Here is a 21,124-nt window from a genome sequence, read left to right as displayed (position 1 = left end):
TTTAGTTTTTTTGTAAGTTAATATTTTAAATGTGCTAAACACACGGTCATACGGAAGAAAATGTCGTATTAATCGATAGCAAGTATTTTCTCTCAAGATCCGTCACAGTCATTTCAATTTTTCTCTTGTTAATATTTAATGAAAACAATGTTTTAAATCATTTTGTTTAGCCTACACACCCTGTCATTTTATACATTCACGCATAGTTTAATAGTTTTCATCACAATTCAAAATCTTTGCAAAACAAATTTGTTTTCAATGTTTCAAAATACTAAAATACTAAAAAAATAATGAAAAACAAATGAAGCATTTCTGTCGACCCTCATTTCAACGTTAGAAAAAGTTCAGAAGTGAAAGATAACATAGTATCCAAGCAAAAGGGTTTCCTTTATCTACTCGCACTCCCGAATTATGTATGCAACTATGTCTCATATATGTAAAATAATGCGGCCGATATATCCTCGACACCCTGGGGGGGTTTTGGGGGGAGTGGAGACGCAACCCCCGCGAGCGACTTATTCCGATATAATCAATAACTTAGTGAGATCCCCTTTGCATCCGTGTGACAGTTCCTACAATCGAACGGGATACGGCCGTCGTCCCACTTCAAGCGGCTAGCGATAAGCGATTTTGTTAATCTGTGCTACGATTTATTTCTGAATTAAAACGATTAGCCCATCGGACTCGTGATGCGCTGAAGATCTCATATTACTACACTATTATGAAAAGCCAACACCACAGACTATAAATAAATAAAGAAATAACCAGAGCATATTACACACACTTGTCTGGTTCTAACTAGAATTCCATGTATATAATACATGGAACTAGAGACTGATAAACATATTTACACAAATGTGAATAAATAATTATACATGTGGGGAGTGTTATTTTTATTACGTTTTTTTTTTTTTTTTTTTTTTTTTTTTTTTTTTTTTTTTTTTTTTTTTTTTTTTTTTTTTTTTTTTTTTTTTTTTTTTTTTTTTTTTTTTTTTGTTTTTTTTTTTTTTTTTTTTTTTTTTAATATTTATTTTGTGCCTGTTGTACCTTAAGTATTAATGGCAACATTCTATTAGGTTCAGAAAAAGATAGTAGTTTAAGGTTAGAGAGGGAAGTTCAAAAATGGAATAGTTTTAGAAAGACGTGTACGAAGCGATTGTGAGGTAAAATAAAGAATTTCGCTATATTCATCCCACTTTTACTTATGAACGATCCCACATACATATATACATAAGGGATACATTTTAAACACCTAGACAAAGAACAATAATAAAATTGTTCGCCTGACCCATGACTCTCGGCTCTCCAGTCACCGACTCAGTCAACACTATAAATACTTCTATATTGGAACTTTACTAAACAACTAACTGCTTTAATGATATAACAAAACTAAAGCATACCTCAATACTTACTAATAAAAAAATTGCAAGCTTTGAGAATGAACACATGAAAACTTCTATTGTAATAATAAATATTCTTGTTCGGAGAAACCTTGACAAACTTATTAATATGTAAATAGCCAAACATTGATATCTAAAGACACCTTCTCAATATACGACATCCATCATCCTTACGACATCCCATCTAGAACTATTTTCCTACTTAATTCCCTCATTTAAAATCTCCTAGTTCATCACATCAGTTAGGCTGTCAGCTCATGGTCATTTTGGCTAGGAAGTAAAAAAATCTCTGAAAAAAAATGAAACTCACATTATGGGGATTCTTGTAGATAATTAGGCATACGATTTTTTTATACACATATGTCTGTATTTTCTGTAAACTTTATTTCGTTTTAGACGTAGATGAAGTGTTTTTATATAGTTACAAAGGGTTGACGAGCTTGCAGCCCACCGGATAGCATCGTTGGTGATCGTCAGCAACGCTGAGAGCATAACCAAGCTATATAACCTTACAGACTGCTTTCAAACCTCGTTTAAAGAAGGTCGTGTCATGACCTTTGCGAAACCCAGTCAGTAGAAGCTTCCAGAGCATCATACTAATTATTGTTTATTTAAGTACATGTCATACAATGAGTACAGTTAAAACGAAAAACGTTACCGATATCCGAAACTTAAAACTAGCTATTTGAAAATAATACTTAAAAACGTAGAAATCCAATAGCATTAGGTGGAACAGCGACCTTAACAAGATCCCCTTTGCATCCTTGTGACAGTGCCTTCAATCGAACAGGCTAAGGGTTATGTTTTTTTTGTTCAAACACCGTCTGATTAGAGGCGCACGGTGTACGAGGGGCATTTCGAAGTAGCTTCCAATTCGCGATTGATTAGTTCAAACACAAATTTTTACCACAACTAATTGAATGAACACGTTTGCCGAATTTAAGAAGATGCAAAACACTTTGAGAGCTGTCCTAAGTTTGTCTATGATAATTTTGTGTACTGGAAACACATGCATATGAAAACAGAGACTAGTATACCCAATAAGGAATGCTGAATATCTTTATCTTTAAGAAAGAAACAAACTCCGACCTTGTGGCGAAACATTGGGTCTTTAAGCAATAAAAATAAAATATATTATATTTTTGCCACGTACCATCCGGCTATGGAATGAGCTCCCCTCCACGGTGTTTTCTGAGCGCTATGACATGTCCTTCTTTAAAAGAGGCTTGTGGAGAGTATTAAGCGGTAGCCGCTGCCTTGGCTCTGCCCCTGGCATTGCTGAAGTCCATGGGCGACGGTAACCACTCACCATCAGGTGGGTCATCTAAGTGCAAGGGCAATAAAAAAAAAATTATTAAAGCAACCAGGACTCATTATGTTAGTACGGGTAACTAACCCGAGCAAAGCGAAGATTTTAGTAAAATTACGACCGTTCGAAATAAACAGGACGACGTCTGCGCTACAATGCTTTCCAAATTAATTCATGCAAATCGAAAGCTTATGAATAATTAAATACCTTGTAATATTGAAAATATTAAATATTAAGGCTTTATAGTTTAGGTATCGTAAAAGTCGGTTATTTTATTACCACAGTACAGCGAAGGAGGCTCTTCATTTGTATTTTCATGCAGACCTTACAACTCGAGCTTGTGAGGTTAATGCAAATTGATAATTCATCAAAGGTTGAAGATGTTTCTTTATGCTGTCCACTAATGTTTTTTAAATGTTGTCAACATTAACTTTTAATAGTGTTAACAATATTTCCGTTTTTTTAAGGCTCTAGATTTGAGAACGAATTCACATCCCAGGGTTATAGGAGCCTAGTATATATAGTTATAGTTATAGGATATAGCAACGTGAATTACGCTCCTCTTCTTAAGACGTGAAGTCGAAAATACGGTTGTTTTTAGATATCATAATATTGTGTAATGTATTTATTTAAGTACGAGTATTTGTATCTATAAATATTATGTATGTTATATATACACATATGTTTAAGTAATATCACTATCACACTACACCTACCAAGCTTCATCTCTGCACTCCCCTAAGGTAGACTGTTAGAGAATGCCTATGGCATTAAGTCCGCCTTTATACTTTCTAGTATAAGAAGTTATAAATAAATAAATAATATCATGTGTAATAGATATCATAATCATTCATAGCGATGTTGACCACGAGTGCAAACGACTGAGAAAAATGAGAAAGAACGCCACTACTTTGCGGCAAAAATAGGCGGAATTGATATTGATATGAATTTTAAGTGACCATAAACAATATTATTTGTGGAATGTTGCTATAAAATCGGTTATATAAAAGTAAGTTTAATTTGTCTTGTCTGTTTGTGCCCCGAAATAATCATGCTTGATTTAATGAATTTTACTTGCATCATCTTTATATAATCAAACGTAGACATAAATGATGCATTTAATTGTAAAGAATGTAACAAGTCTTTTTTTTTCTTAAAATTAACGAGTGTTCCTTGAAAATGAATTCTTTGATATTGCATCCACATTCCTATCTATTTCTGCTGGGAAGCAGTCAATTGTTCCAGTATTAAGATTGGGATTTTTACTTTATTCAGTAGATACCAGGTCTCAATGTGGGTAGCGAAATTATTGGTGTGATATCTGCGAACTCTAGTAATTAAATTTGGTTGTCTGTCGACTCTAATAGTTTCCGGGAATACTTTAGCTTTTGTCCAGAGTTCTTTGGTTATAGCAACAAATTAGATCCATAGGTTGTGGCGCCACGTTGATCTGTGGCCAGGCCTGAAATAGTACCTTTTATACTTACGATATTTTACTGCACCAGTGTAATTGCACGTTCTGCAACTTCTGCTATCTTGAATATACTAACGGTACATTGTTAAGCATGATCTAAGGAATTGTGAGCTTTATTCTAAGCGAAGAACGATATATATTTGCTCTAAGCAGAGATACCGTTTACCGTAGGCTCCATGGGGTGTGTTTTGAGGAATTGTTTGAGATGATACCATTATCTCATTTTTACTATCGCACCGCTCGCCACCGGAGTAGAATCATCCATACTACCTGGAGCCACTGCGTTCATCCACAGTGTGTTTCCAGAGGTATTTTTTGCCACGTACCATCCGGCTGGAATGAGCTCCCCTCCACGATGTTTCCCGAGCGCTATGACATATCCTTCAAAGGAGAGTACTTGTGGAGAGTACTTAACGGTAGGCAGCGGCTTGGTTCTGCCCCTGGCATTGCTGAAGTCTATGGGCGACGGTAACCACTCACCATCATGTGGGCCGTATGCTCGTCTGCCTACGATTCTATTTAATGAGTTAAGTGGGTACCAGAGATCATGGGCACCGTTAACGTGAATACCCCGGCCTCCTCTAGACAAGATGTCGATGGATGATTTGTGTTTTATTACGGGTGTTTCACCCTTCAAAATCACAACACATAACAGCTTTGTGGTAGAAATAGGCCAGACTAATAGTAGTTACCTGTGTAAGTTCACAATTCGCTATACTATAGTTTGTTCATATTTTAATTTCCCTAATTAGAAAATGTTTCATAATAAAAACAAACGTGTCTGGTTGAAATAATATCTATATTGATATAATAATTTATTCAAATTACAACAATACAAACTTTAGTGGATCATAAATTTTTAAATGCAACAAGTATGTTTCCGAATGGCGATAGTAAAACGTCTGTTTTGCATTTATTTATTAGCAAATTTAATAAAACATTTCAGATAGTAGTAGTAATAATAACGGGTATGAAAATAAAACTCCAGTTTCTGATAAACTAACTTTGAGTTTATTTTTACCATTTACACTTGACAATGTATTCGTAATCTGTTGCTGGCTACGGATGGCATGCGTCGTAGGCGCGTAGCACGATCGTAGAGGTTAGCTACGCACACGCCATGCTACGTGAGACTGTCCCGACTTAAATAAACTAAACATACGGTCGAATGTACTAAGAAATTGACTTAAGAATTTTCGATTACATAACTGAATGCAAACTATAATTATGAAGGTACACTTGAACCCAATTTATTAGTAACTTTAGTTTAGTTAATACTGTTTTTAGTTTACGTTTAATTATTCGTGTACCTTTAGTATAAATAACGCAACAACATAATATTAAAACTAAACACAATTAGCAGACTCCTCGATGAATCGGTATAGAATTTTGATCATTTCAACATTTGCGTTACAGTTTAAATAGTAGGAACAGTAAATTTTTCACTAGTAAAGAATTTTAAAATAACTTTTTTATTACAATACAGTATTAGGAACTATGATAGACACGAGCTACCTTACCGGTAATAAACTAATATCTCGCAGTCAACACATGTATGTAGCTTCTAGATAAGAATAAAGGTCATTTTATAAACTGTACCGATTATAACAAAATTATAATAATATCAATATTGCAAATGACAAATTACAAATTAAACTAATAAACACTTAGTAACGAACAGACAACATGACCGTGGCGGCACCTCTAGCAGCAGATACAACAGACTAGTCCGAATTAATCTTAAAATATTAAAATTTGTATTCGGAAAGTATAGTGAAACTCTAGATGCGTTAATATTGAAATATACATAGGAACCATGATTCATTCCGCGGGCATACGTCCGCGGAGACACAACATCGCACTACCGATTTGTCCACCTACACTAACTCAAAACTTACACTCACGTACGTCAGACACGAACCGGTCAAAATAAATATATATATCTCCTGTGTAACGCTAACGACGTCCGTCACGCGGTGGAGCTCTGAACGCAACGCCTCAACAAACGTGTTTTCATTCTAATAAATATTAAATACTAATCAAACAAAATAATGGTGTTATAATCGCGCTCCTTCGCATCAACATAGTTCGCGGGCGCCAAGTCTATCTCGCAACGGTTTCATGGACTTCATCTTAATTTCCGTTTCATTAATTTTAGAGAAAATTCAATCAACGTCACGTACTGAACGAAAACCGTTCACATGTAGTTGTATAGTGTAATTCTATACGCCCTTGGGAATCGCGAGCCAATGGGAGATAGACGCAACACATTCGAACTTCGACTCATTGCACACATATAACAAGGACCGCCGGCAACCGGTGGAATAAAACATTGCACTTAGATAAAACGGAAAAAAAAACAAACTCAATGTTGTAGTAGGATTCACTCGATAATATTGTAATAGAACACGCCGCTAGATAAAAATGTAAATATGTAAAATATGTTTTATAACGTGACTTTTGTGCCGTCGAATGTAAATCGGACTCCACGCACACACGGTGAAGCGATGAACTGTTACGCAGCAGTCGGTTAGGGAGCCCACACTGCGTGTTAGTCCATCGATTCGATACGGACGCACTTATGTCACTACTAATAATATTACAATATCAATAAAAATTCAAGAATCACACTTAGTTCCAAAATAAACTCACTTGTATGCGAGGAAGGCTGAGCGCTGGCGCGCAGCCCGAGTTTCGAGTTCGTTCGTTTTGGAAATGTTAGCTACAATAATAATTATAATTAAGTGTTACCGATAAGCCTACGCGGTGTCGTCGCGTCTCCACGGGCGGCTCGGCGAGTGTCCCCTGCAGCCACGACCTGCATCCAGCGCCACAAGTATTCGGCTCAGTACGGACGTCACTTCCAATACGGAAAGATAACATTGTGCACGCTATTAATGACTACGCAACGAAATACTATGAACCAAAATATCACGGACCATGAATTTGTATTGAAACGATTAGTCAGTTGTGGTGGACGAGGGACCCGCGAGAGAGGACGACCGCACTACTGCCTAAATACGTACCTAACTTCGCTTCATGTTTAAAAAAATCATATACGTATATCACTATATATATTTTCATACATTTACGATGCATCAGGAACTTCTTACGAGAACATATCTATGCCTATAATTAGAACGATTATATGTATGTATTACATAGCTTTAAACAATAATTAAATCGTAGTTATCAATATCGATAATATTATATGCCATAAAGATAGGAACTTGTTTTCCTGGGAGTTGATGTTAAAGAGTGCGAGTGCGCCGGAGTGGCCGCCGACCGCGTGTCGCCGCAACGATAAACGTATTTATAATAAAACCTGTCTAACGTATGATATGAAGTGCGAGCACGCGCGCGGCCGCGCCGACGCCCGCCGCCGCCGCCCCCCAGTGCGCGGCGCGCGGCGCGGGAGCCGACCGCTAGGAACACGGACTCCGCTGCGGATTCTTTTATTGGAGCCGACTTTGACCAACTCCATCCAAACAGACTATTATAAAAACGGGACAACGGCGAACGGCTCCCGATTAACCTAATACTTAAACTACTACAAGCTTTAAACGTATAACTAGGAAAGTGCCGCTTTCGCGACGACATTCATCAACGAAAAGAAGCATTAAGAGCTAATAGTGAACTGCTGCGTTGTCGGACAACGGAGAGAGCGAGGAGCTCAGATAGATAGTAACTATACATTTCGTCAAAATAGGATTAGTGGCCGGCGCTCGCTATCGGAAGCTCGCCGGGCGGTTGGAAGCGAGGCCCGGGCACACAGAAGTTGGCATTGGGATCCTTCGGTGCGGAGTCCTGCGCTGCACGAGCCGCCAATAAAGTAATTTGATTGACGACGTCTTCCATCTCGTGCGTTAAAGCTTCCGGTTGAGCGGGTATCGGAGGCGGCAGTCCCATATTCCGAATATGCGTTTCTGTTTCTGCGTGGCGCCGGAAGTCCATAGCTGTACGGAACCGTTCCCCGGGACACGAGCGGCATTCCAGTGCGGGTTGGATCACGCGGATGACGCCGCGAGTTGCCTCTCGGCCCGCGTAACACGATCGAGCCTGATGTATCTGCAGGGGCGCGGGCGACGGGAACGCAACTTTGCAGTGCTTGCACACGTAGCACAGGTCGAAGTCAAGCTCGCGTGACCCGATCGGGGTTTCGGTTGCTGGCGGAGGCAGACGAAGCGTAGACGCACCGGGGTCTGTGGCTATGTGTCTTATTTGTTCTAGGGTCGTCGCTGGCAGTTGGAGGACGCTCGCGCCATTGCCTGTCTCGACGATGAGGCCCTGTGGTTGAGGCTGAACAGCAATGGGATGACCATTCGATCCTGAAACAACAAAATTGTTTACATTATAAAAAGAACTGGTGGTAAGACCTCTTGTGAGTCCGCGCGGGTAGGTACCACCGCCCTGCCTATTTCTGCCGTGAAGCAGTAATGCGTTTCGGTTTGAAGGGTGGGGCAGCCGCTATAACTATACTGGAGACCTTAGAGCTTATATATCAAGGTGGGTGGCGCATTTACGTTGTAGATGTCTATGGGCTCCAGTAACCACTCAACACCAGGTGGGCTGTGAGCTCGTCCACCCATCTAAGCAATAAATAAATAAAAGATAGGGGATAACAAATTTGAATGTGAGTTCAGTTTGTTTTTCGCACCGGAGACGCTTGTGTCGATGCAAACAAGTACTCTAGCACGACACTCGAGTGCGTTGTAAAGGGGTTAATCCACTTACGCGGGCTGAGGGTCGGCCCGCAGCCGTGAACTGACCTTTCGACCGATACACGATTCATATGTTTTTTCAACCCTGTCCTTGAACAAGCGTTTCTTGCAACTCCAATTGCATTCAGTAAACGGTCGACGTTACTACAATTTATGTAAAATATTCGTTGAACAACAAGAAAAAAAAAGGTGCAGTTAATAATCGTGGTCGATCTTGAAAGGCAGCTATTCCCAAATTGGGCGTTCCATTGTTCGCAATAGGTTAGCACCAGATAAGCTGGGCTTACGTTACCGGGGAGTCGATTGTACATGCGTGATGCGTTTCTAACGAGCACCGCGGCCGCTGTAATTGATTCGGACGCTGGTTTATGCGGCATATATTCACGAATGCATAATACATGCGGAGTCGCCGCGAGTGGCTAACTCGTAGGAAAGTTGCTGCAGGATTTAAATAGATCTGAACGTAATATTCGAGCGAGTTTTTTTTTTTTTTTTTTTTTTAATTAAAAGAATTCGATTTCGCGTGTTGTTTAAACAAAAATATTAGATTGGTTTTTTGAAATTATAATGCATTCCTTCAAAGAAAAACAAAAAAAAAACATCATAAAAAATCGATATTACTAAGAGGATCTTTCCATCTCCCTAGTTCTTACATTAAAATCGCAGATCGTAAATAATTTATCAGGAGCCAGGCACAAAGCCGTGTGCCAAAGCCGCGGCCTCGACGTTAATTCGCAACCCTTTCTGCCAATTAGTTTCGAAATAACCACGCTATTGTGCCGCTAACACGACCACACGTAGAACCTAACGAACTAAATCGTCGCGACTATTATGAACCTTACACTCTACAACTTAAGGTTATAAGTTGTGGTTTGCTGAGCGGCATAGGTTGGTCAGTCGGCAAGTCCTACGAGGTTTTAAGTCAAAGGGCTTCTTAATCCGGACTTGTAGGTCGTTACGCGTTATTATAACACGGTCCGAGTCGAGTATTTCTTCGCTCATTTACATCTCATTAAGGAATCTATTATTGCAGTTCAAGAGGCATTATGTACACTTACATTTGCGATGCTGCGCAATTCAGCTCAGCTTGTGTAATTACGTATGTTTAGCATTTCATTTTAAGAAAATATGTAAGTAGGGAATTTTATTTTTATGATCTTTGGATCGAGTGGATATTGATCATGACTCACACACAACGAAGTCCTGCTTCGATTCTAATGAGTGCTTAGTATTGTAAACATAAAAAACTATACAAACAAATAGCATTGAAAAATAGCATATGATCGAGTTCTTATTCAGAACGTTTCTCACAAGGCAGTGCTGAGATTTAGATCGAATTAGATAGTAAATTCCGTTTCTTAACCTGATCAACGTTTATTTATTAAACCAGACCGCTGAGAAACTATTATCTCGACAATAAATTAATTACCTATGATGCCTTTTATCGATGAGCGTTCAATGTGAAACTGAAAAGAATCAAGGTATACAGCTTAAAGAGTAATTTAGATGTGTGAATAATTAGTGGGTCGTGATTTGTTGTTTAATTCGAATGCCTTCAAGACTTAACCTATTTCGTTTCTCTATTTATAATCTTGTTCATTTAAACCGTGATTACGAGTGTGTATTTAAAATATATTACCGCATATTTATAAATCTCGAAAATTTAAAACGTGATTACGAATGCATATTTAAAATATATTACCGCATATTTATAATTGTTGAAAATTTTAAACATGATTACGAGTGTATATTTAAAATATAGTACCGCATATTTATAATTCTCAAGAATTTAAAACGTGATTATGAGTGTATATTTAAAATATATTACCGCATATTTATAATTTTGGAAAATTTAAACGTGATTACGAGTGTATATCTATACTAATATTATAAAGCTGAAGAGTTTGTTTGTTTGAACGCGCTAATCTCAGGAACTACTGTTCGTTTGAATTTTGTTTGAAAAATTCTTTCAGTGTTAGATAGCCCATTTATTAAGGAAGGCTATATGTATAAAACATTACGCTAAAGCCAATACAAGCGGAGCACCAATAAAGAATATTTCAAAATCGGGTTATTTTCCCTTTTGAGAGCTTCCGCTGCGTGCGCTGCAGAAACGGTTAAAGTTTCGCTAAAATAATGTATGACAGAATTGTTTCCCTTTAAAAGATCTAAAAAAAAGTCCGCGACAGCATATGTCTATATGTTAAGGTTGGCTCACTATAACCTTTTTTCATGCTAACCAAATTTGTTCTAAAATAAAGCATTATTTGTGAACTATTTCACGCGGATGTAGTCACGGGCAACAGCTAGTTTAAAATATATTACCGCACCTCAGATAACACCAGTCTTCCTCGTTTACCATAAACAGCGCGCCTATCTTGGTGGCGTATTCCGCAAACGTCCGATTCGAGCTACGAGCCGCGACAGTTTCGACAGACGTCCATCCCATCAGTGTCCTTGCATGTCGAACGAGCAATTAGACTAACGGACTGCAGATATCGTCTCGTTTACTTTTATACCGGAATAAGGACGTGATATTTTGGGTCGACGATTAAGTTTCTTAATTTAAATGTTTTTTTTAGAACGAAGTTCCTTATGGGACGATGCGGTACCCTAACAGGGAAAAAAGGTCCGTAACGTAAGATTTTTATTAGTAATGCACACGGTGTACGACTTAACTTTGTAATAACGTACATAAAATAACATTTTTTTATCATTCATTGACCACAATCTCAAAGCGTTCGTTTGCGCAATACACTAACTCTTATGCAAACAACCATGAATGAAGTGTACCATAATAAGTTGGGTTGTTGCGAAACCTCCAGTTTCATTTTCTTTATACCTCGAATAGAATTTAAAATTAATATTTTTATAATAAGGAACTTCGGTCCTATCCGGTGTCCAACGACACCACACATCTTTTTTTTTAATGGTTCACTTTGAACAGATTCACAGTTGTTCTGAAGTGTGAGTATTTCACACATCTTAATCTGGGTAAGACATTCCATTTTTTAGTTTCAATTGATGGGCTCTTGCCGAGATTTGTATTTTGAGGGCATTTTTGTATATAAATGAGCAGATGCGACATTCATAAATGTCTTCAAAATATTATTTGAATACAGTCAAACCTGGATAAGAGAGAGTTCAAGGGAGCACAATCTCATTCTCGCTTATAGAGGTTTCTCACTTACCCAGGTTTGACTGTATTCCCTATAAACCCTATAAAGACAATTTGTAATGAAACTCAAAGGTGTAGGTAGCGTTTTTTTAAATTATTAATATGTATTAAATTTTGATAGAAAAATATATAAGTTTTAAGTTAATTTGTTTCCCAAATAATTCCTTTGGGTACAAGATATAATAATACCTTTGGTTGCGTATAAGACATCGCTCTAAGCGATCAAACTGTATGTTGCTGTTATGTATATGTATCTATGTTATTTATAAATTCAACTATACGGTTCTTAGTTGTGGCTGTTTCAGAAAGGAGTTCTATATTATATGATTCTATAACCGGCGGTGGAAGTTTACACATTCGTTAGGTTATTTAAGACGCTGTAAGCACTGAAACCTTAGGTGTCGGCAGTTGTACGCCTCATGTAAGTATTGGAATCGGCTTTGCTCCCGCACTACAATAACTATCTGCTAATCGAATTATGTCTGACGCGTACTCACGCGGGTGCCAATACTGTAAATTTTATTTTAGTAATCACATCGTCAAGACTGCCATCCAGTTAAGCCTATCCTATATTCTAATATGAGGTTGAAGTCTGTACTAAATAAGGGCTGCCCAATCCATAAAGTGCGTAATTGTTTTGCTAAAAATAGTTAGGACGGTGGTAATTAGCCGACCAGGCCAACAATATGGCTTATTACCGGTATATGCTGCTGACGATCGCAGTTTGGTGGTATACTATACAAATAACACTTCTACCTGATCTTCCTTAGTGCTTATGTCTATGATCTATTAAAAGAGTTTAAATGATAGAAGATACTAAGAATGATCGAGAACATTATTGTTCACGAAAAGCAATTCTAATGGACGCTACGAAATAATCTCTTGAAATTTTATATCAATCATATTAACGCGCTGGCGAACTGAAACTTCCATTATCCCGACCTTACTCTCCGACTCCCCGCGGAAATCTCACCGCATTCAAATATTTAATTACTTTAGCTCTCGATCGTTTATAAATTCGACCGGGAGTGGTATCATAAAACGCGTTAATGCTTTATAATTAAAATATTCTCAACAAGCCGTGGCGTAATGGCACCTCCGGCGGTCTTCTCCTTCAGAAAAAAAAACGCATAAAAAATTACATTCACCCCAGAGGACTCACCCCTTGTGTCGGGAAAATCGATTAAAAAGAGGAGTCGCGGGGTGAAGTGCTGAGGGTGGAGGGACCGAGGAGTTTAATATGTACGAAAAATGCACGACGCCACCGGGGGAGGGACCCAAGGAGCGGGTCTTGAGTTGCCTTCAATTTTTATAATTACGTTCATACGTGAGTGGCGCGCGGCCCAGCATCGCCGGCCTCTCGACGCTTACAATGTAGTGAACATGCATCTGAGAGACAAGATACATTTTAGTACTCCACAAGAATACTTTTGAATACGTTTTTATTAGCTTGTTGGTATGTAACGCAATCTTTAAGCGTCAGCTTCAACGAAGACACTGCTATTAAATATCAGTTCAAAAAAAGAACAAAACAATACAGAAAGTCTAATTTCATTGAATGTGATAAAATCGATTTCCATTGGTATAAGGTCTCCAAAGTTTTCCACACACATGGCAATCAAGGAAAGGAGGAGGCAATAAGAACGGGATAACCGACTGGATCGCGTTATCTCAGGAGACGGTTTGCAAATGAGCTGGCGACGCACACGCGCACGCTATCACACACATACGTTAATGCCGTGTCCACACACGCCACCTACGACGCGCGTACATTTTATAAATAGATATCGCTTTTTTTATCCCAGCACAAGAATAGGGGGACCGCCACCCCGTACAAGGGGGGACCCGCGGGGGACGTGTTGGATTTCAGATTGCTACGAACTGCAAAAATGAGGGATGAAAGAAATATAGCTTAAAACGCAGATATTCCCGGCGTCTTAAGGCGCAAGGGGGCGACGGGCGGAAGGGAGTGTGTGGAACAAAGTAGAGTGGCGATATTGAACTAAAATGAAATGGTAAACGAACCGTGCGCGTCCGATCTAATGCGAATTTATAATTTGGACATTGCCCCGGACGGCGTACTCTTTGAACTCGGAGGGTGGGTTACGAAGGTGAATTTACAAAGAGTGCGGATGTGATTTATAAATAGGGGAGGCAAGCCGCTTTTACTGACCGTTCATTTTCGTTAGAAGTTTTTTTTTGTCCATTAATCTTTACGTTAACTAATATACGGAGCGAATTTAGCGTAGCCGGCCCAGTGCTTAGACGTATCCTTATTGCTCAGGTTAATGCGTGTGTCCGCCGACCTAATTGTCGCGGCGTCGCTCTTAATCGGGATATGCGCCACGCGATAATTGTAGCAAACTCGAGCTGTATTCTGAGCAACGTAAGCAACGTAAGCATTTTAATCTAATTTAGCCAACATCTCAAGGAAAACGAACGAAGCCCACACGAAAAATGCGCAGAATACGACTGTTAAAATTTTAAGTACTTATAAAATCACAGGCAATGTTGCGTCATCGCGTTAAATGTTCATTGAGGTCATTACAACAGTTAAGTGCGACAATTGCAATTCTTACTAATTCGTTAATGAGGAACGTAGGTGTAGCGCGGGCGAAACGCTTTACTGTAACAATCTTGACTGATTAACTCTAACTAGGTTTTCAAATTACTCAAAGCTATGTGTAACACGGGAATGTTAATGGATTAAGCTACGTGACGTCATTTTTCACCGGAAGGAAGATAAAATGTGCGCTGCCTAAGCGGGAAAGTGAAAATTGCGTACGTGAACTGGAAGAAAAAATATTAAAAATTAATCAAGAGTCCGTATTCGGGCGAGGGTACGGCTGAGCACATGTGTCGACAAAAAAGCGTCTCCCTCTTTCGGGGCACGTGCGAAGAACCGTTTGGAACCGTTACGGCGCCGAGTTAAAAGTTTCTTCGGACAAACAGAGGATTTGTCACAATTACAGCGGGGCGGTGCGTCCCTACTTGATTAAAACCTAAATCACGTGACGTGTTTACAGCCGCGCCCGAGGTGTTTTCAATTTGCCGACTTCTGGACGGAGCATTGGCGTTCCGGACACGTCTCGACGCACCTATCTGGGGGAGTACCGGCGTTTTGAATTTGCTGCGAATTAAATTATTGACGACGTAATCGGTCAGGTCCGTTTGGACATAGCCGCCCGGCGGGGCCCGTCGAGCCGATCCGATCAGCACAAGTCACGTAGCTTAATTATTTCTAAATGTCGCGCCCGAAATCCGAAGTAGATTGCAATACGGCCCCGTTTCGTTACGGTAGCGTTTAGACCGTAAAAAGCTACGTGAAAAGAGGAGATTAGCATTTGAATTAATCGGGAGATTAAACATAATGAAAGAAAATCTCATTACAATCCGTATAATGGCGGTGAGAAATATCGCCCGACGAACGGAGAAGAAAAAAAGAAAGGCGCGCGCGAACGAAATTAAAGGCAAAAACGAAATTAAAATTGTTGAAAAAATGTAATCGACGCGAGAGTGCGATTAGGGGGAAAGCAAACAGAAGCGAGGGATGCGCGGAGGGGTGCGCGGGGGGTGGGAGGTAAAGTTCTCAATTAAAGGCCGGCAAACGAGCTCTTGCTGTAATTAGATTCTTTTTCATCTCCATAAATCAGAAGATCTCTGCCTGCTGACACTGAGTCTGTTTAATTTGTAATCGAGACTTGTTATCGAACTCCTTCTTGAATTTTCTCGTGTCCTATGCCTAGTTTTGTTCGAATTATTTGATATTAAGAATTTACGAACGCTTCGAATCAACTTGATTGTTGTCTTCATTGTTTGATGACATACGCATCATGCTTTGTAGCCGTTTCTACACGTATGATATCTTGGTACGATTCATAATATATTCATATCTTTAAAAGCATTCTAAGATCACATTAATTATGTACTTAATCTGATTTGAATTTTATTTATTTATTTATTTTATTAGGCTCACAATACACATCACAAGCTAAAGATACATAAAAACACATAAATAAAAAGAAACAAAATCTGGCTTGCAACATAAGTTATGTTGCAACAAAACAAGACATATAGTGCTGAATTTGTACAAAACTCATAGCAAAATAATGTTCATGGGTTGTATTTATTCACTCAGCTACAAGTAGACATATTTGGAAAGAGATATCTTAATTTTAGCGTTATTTCATAAATGTTCGTGTTGGTTAATTAATTAATAAAGTGAATCTCGTGATAAAAATTTTATTGTTGTATAAGTTAGGTACGTAAGTGAAACTAAATATTTTTTTGATTTTTTTAGATTCAATTAGGTAAGAAAGTTGTTGTTGTTTTTGCTTATAACGGGAGAGGAGAATCGAGGTGTATTTGCTGTTGAAAGATATTCCATAAATCGGAGAACAAAAGTAATAATACAATGTATTTCATTAATCTCTGATAAACAATTTTAACATTAGTTAAAAGTTTGCTGGTTTATAAGTGCGGTTGATAGTTTCCCCGCAATGATCAAATTAATTGAATCTTATTTGGTTTCAATTGAAGAACAACAACAATTATTCCTAATACAGTTCACACATCTAGCGCTGGGGCCCGGTGACCTACAAAACTAGGATCGTACACAATTACAGTAATCTCCGGTAATCATTACCATCTGTCGCCTTCAGTCGCGTGTCTAATGTATTCCAGTTCCTGTACTATAATTAGCACGAGGATGCAATGAGGAATCTCTTGTGAAATTATACACAATTAGGCTGTTGACTGATGCCATATTTGATTTTACTCAAAGACCTGGTAAAGGCAAAAGGCGTGTTCAAAAACAATAGGATTAGGCTTACGGAATACTCAGATTTAAATGTTTCCAGTTTTTGTGAGAACAAAGTTAATGTCGGTTTAGAATTTGTGTCGTGCTCTTAAACGTTGACGTCATTGTGCAAAATAGTGCACTCTCGATCTGCTAACAATTTTATAGAATTTTAATTTTATTTTAATTAATCTTCTTTAGTTAAAGATACTTACATAACGGAAGAGGAAGAGCGCCAGCTAGATGGGTGGACTAACTCAAAGACTGGAGGCCAGATACAGGGAGCGGTACATATGGCGCAGAACCGGACCGAGTGGAGAAGATTGACATACAGTCATGATCCTCAGCATTGAGGGAACGACCAGAAAGAACATAACGGAAAATAACAACTTCAAATAATTAAACAAACGTAAGCAGCTCATAACAGAATAAGTAAATAAAAATTAATCTCCATCTTTCCGTCGGTTAACAAAACAACAAAATTTAATTTTGTCGTCAGACGCCGCAGTCAAATATTCAAAAAAGGAAAAATGAAAACACCGTAATTCCATCCCTTAAAATCAAAAGTTTAAACGGCTGTAACACGATCCCCTCTCAAATAAACAAGCTCTTACCCAAGTAATTAATTCCCAGTGTCCGAATGGGCGACGGAGCGTAATTAAACATCTCGCCCTGTAATTACCGTTTAAACTCATCGGAAGTTGTCGGGAATTGTCGGCGGTGTTCGGGAAGTGGTCAGCCAATTAACGCCCCCGCCGGCGATTAAGCAATTAACGCGGTTGGACGGTTGGTTCAAGCGAACCGATTTTCCGTCGGAAAACTTGGGTTGTCTGCGCAAGAGGGCGCGGGAGGGCGGACGACGCTTTGATGTTCCGTGATTGCGGAAAGCTGAATACGGATATTACAATCTTGAAGTAGCTCGTTAAATTAAATCAGGATTTTCCTTTTAATTTGATACATTTCCTTTGTAATGCATCTGCTTAAACAGATGTCTTTTGAGTAATGCATTTTTATTGTGAAGCAGTGAGGAGTTTCGGCTTGGGCAGTGGGATACCCGTCATATGATAGCTATCCCCCTGTACTGTACCAACAAGACTTCGATCAAATTCACTTTGTGACGTGGGCTCCTGTGAACATTTTACACCAGGTATGACGCGAGGTCGTTCATCAATTACGCAATAAGTACATAAAAACTTCGAATATCAGTGATTTTTTTACTGGTGGTAGGATCTCTTGTGAGTCCGCGCGGGTAGGTACCACCACCCTGCCTATTTCTGCCGTGAAGCAGTAATGTTTCGGTTTGAAGGGCGGGGCAGCCGTTGTAATACTGAGACCTTAGAACTGATATCTCAGGGTGGGTGGCGCATTTACGTCACGGATGTCTATGGGCTCCAGTAACCACTTAACACCGGGTGGGCTGTGAGCTAGTCCACCCATCTATGCAATAAAAAAAAAAGATTATGGTCGAACTTCGATCACTAGACGGACACTAGTTAAAATGAACAGAAGGTACACTCGAAACAGCCTGAACTAGCATTTTCTTTTATATTATGACTATCGGAAACACATATGATACAACGACATCCAGGGTTAGATCTTGAATTTAATATGTGAAATCAGCAAATGCCAAATTCTCTATTTACAGATTATTAATCCGACCTTCAATAGAAACAAGTCCCGGTGGTAAAGTAGTAAGGAACAAATACATTTTCAAACAAATATTCGTACGATTTTTTAAGAACTTGTTCCTATTTTTATTTCAACTAACCTTAAAGTAAGATTTGTTCTGAAGTTAACATCAGGTGTGATGTAAGTTTCTTCGTCAATCAACACAAACAAAAAGTATCGTCATATTAATTTGAATAACATCCGAATATAAAGCCCGTATTTCAATTAACAATGAAGAAGCGTTTATCATCTCGCATTAACACCCGACCGACAACCTTAAGCCCGTTAAATTATAACTAAAACAGCCGCAGAAGCTAATGAAAGGCCTCGAGGGAGTCATTAATTAAAGCAAACCTCCGGAATCTCCTTACAAAGGTATCATCCCTAACCCTTCCTTATTAAGGGCAAAGTCGACAACTTAATTCAATAAAGCTTTAGCGCAAACAACCAGGCTGCGAAAGGGTTAATTTGCATGTCGGCCTCGGCGGGGTTAAATGGCGGTTTTTAGGGCGGCACAATTAACACTGAGTTTGGAAAGAAAACTCATGGGAAAGTTGAGGTAGGTCAGAAAATTGTAATTTTACGATATTATTTCATTTAAGATTTACCGTCTATGGTTTCTATACGAACCTTATCGATCTATGTACATGTATAAATGAACGAGGATTTTTTCAAATGTTTTTTTTTTGTTTTTCCTGTTACGCGAAAGTTTTTGCTATAGTATCACCAAGCCACGATATGAGGTAATGGATATATTCATACATTTAGCTTACTTATGTGATGGGCGTTATGGTGACAAAAGTAACAACATTGTATGTCAACAATAATAACCTTTTGACATTGTAAAAAATATATTTAAAAATATGTCTCACGTACTATAAAACATATAATCAATTTATTGATGTCCTAACACAATATTTTAAAGTACTAAGTGAATTTTAATTATTCAACACTGAAACCACAGTACATATAGTTTAGATATAAAAATTAAAATCCAAAAAAAAACAAAATAAACAAAATTTAGCGTTTTTATTAAAACGAAACAAGTTTCGGTAGCCGTTTCGTAAACTATAATTATGTCGGAATTCTAAAAAGAAAAATCAAATAAACCTTTTTTGTGTTTTTTTTTATTAAAACACAAATGAAGAAATGTACCCGAAACATTGGGAGAGGGCGTCGCCTTGTGCATTAATAATATCCTAATCAGTTGTTTGAAAAAGTTCAAATTATACCTTTACAATTATATTAGTATTAATGAGGTTGGCCCGCTGTTACCTTTACACTTTTTTTCGTTTATATTTTTAAGTGTTTATTAATGTAAATTTAAAAAAAAAGCTGATTAAATCGCTCGCGCTTACAGGATACGGATTTTTGATGATCAATAACAGTGAGAGCTTTAAAATCTTTATGAAAATAAATTAGAAAAGTTCTTACTTAGTACCTTTCACTTATCGGGTTTACCTACATAACAGATGAAGTTCTGTTAAGTTTATTTTTGCTTAGACTGGTGAATCAGCTCACGGCCACCTGGTTTTAGGTGGTTACCCATAGATATGAACTACGTAAATTTTGCATTCCACCTTGAGACATCTACAACTGACTAATTGCTAACAAATCAGGGTGGTACTAATGTGGTGTCACAATACACTTTTCACTATAATTTTTAAACAGAAAGTACCGAAATAGGATTCTTAATCACAGAAAGATCTGCTGCAGTTGATATACCATACCCGAAAATATTATATACGAGGTAAAATAAAACATGAACGAATTATTATTATATTATAGTTAATTGACTAAAAGCGTTCTAAGTGTTTTATGTTCAGTCCGTTTATAAGTTATCAGCTGGATAGCTTTTATCTGGTAGTTGAAAAACCAGTTCTTATTCTTTTAATTTATTTATTTATACACACATTACACTTCATGTATTATTTACATTAGCTGACTCGATGCCTAAGGTATTTTCAACCAATCACCGAGAGTAAATATATAATATTTATACTATTTTCTAATGAGTTGTTTTAATCCAAAATACATTGAAAGAAAAAAGATCTTATCTATCTTATCTTTGTATATTTATAGTGTGGTTTTTTCATATTTAATGAACATAGGGATAATACTGATCGGTAATGGCTTCCTCGTGCGCCAACGATCGTTGGTAGGTCGGGGAGAACGTGCGTCGGAGCCTATCGGTCGATGCAATTTTGATTGATTGCATTGCTTAGTGTAGTGTGACCAATCTTATTGAAAACTACTATTGTATGCTGTCGGAAAGGCCATTGCTGCGTTCGACGCGCGGCTTGTCAAACGGTTTAAATTGAAAAAAAGCAGGGGACAACCCTAAAATCGGGGATCCGATGCCGCTGTGACATTTTATATTTTTGGGGAGTTATTATTTGTTGGGTTTAGACACAAAAAAAAATAACTTTCTCTCATGATTAAACTTTGTTGAATACCATTGTTTCTTTCAAATTAATTTTCCTTTTCAATTTTCAAATAAATACGTTTGTTTTTTGTACATATCTAGAATACAATTTTAACTCCGAGCATATGGTTAATTATTTTAATAGGTATTG

At 38.0% G+C, this 21,124-nt stretch overlaps 1 protein-coding gene across 1 annotated transcript in view; it reads right to left on the bottom strand.

Moving 5' to 3' along the window:
* Positions 1-5,171: 5,171 nt before the first annotated feature.
* The window catches only part of LOC101747010 (zinc finger homeobox protein 3), a 144,088-nt gene continuing 128,135 nt past the window's right edge, over positions 5,172-21,124 (bottom strand). Inside the window, exon 5 of the mRNA XM_004932901.4 lies at positions 5,172-8,511. Within this exon, the coding sequence (XP_004932958.2) occupies positions 7,895-8,511 (617 nt within the window). The 3' untranslated portion in view covers positions 5,172-7,894. The remainder of the gene's footprint in view (positions 8,512-21,124) is intronic.

This window comes from Bombyx mori, chromosome 11 (assembly GCF_030269925.1).
Source record: "Bombyx mori chromosome 11, ASM3026992v2".
In the NCBI taxonomy this organism is placed as follows: Eukaryota; Metazoa; Arthropoda; class Insecta; order Lepidoptera; family Bombycidae; genus Bombyx; species Bombyx mori.
Note: the sequence above shows the minus strand (reverse complement) of the source record. Positions and strands in the feature narration are given on the sequence as shown.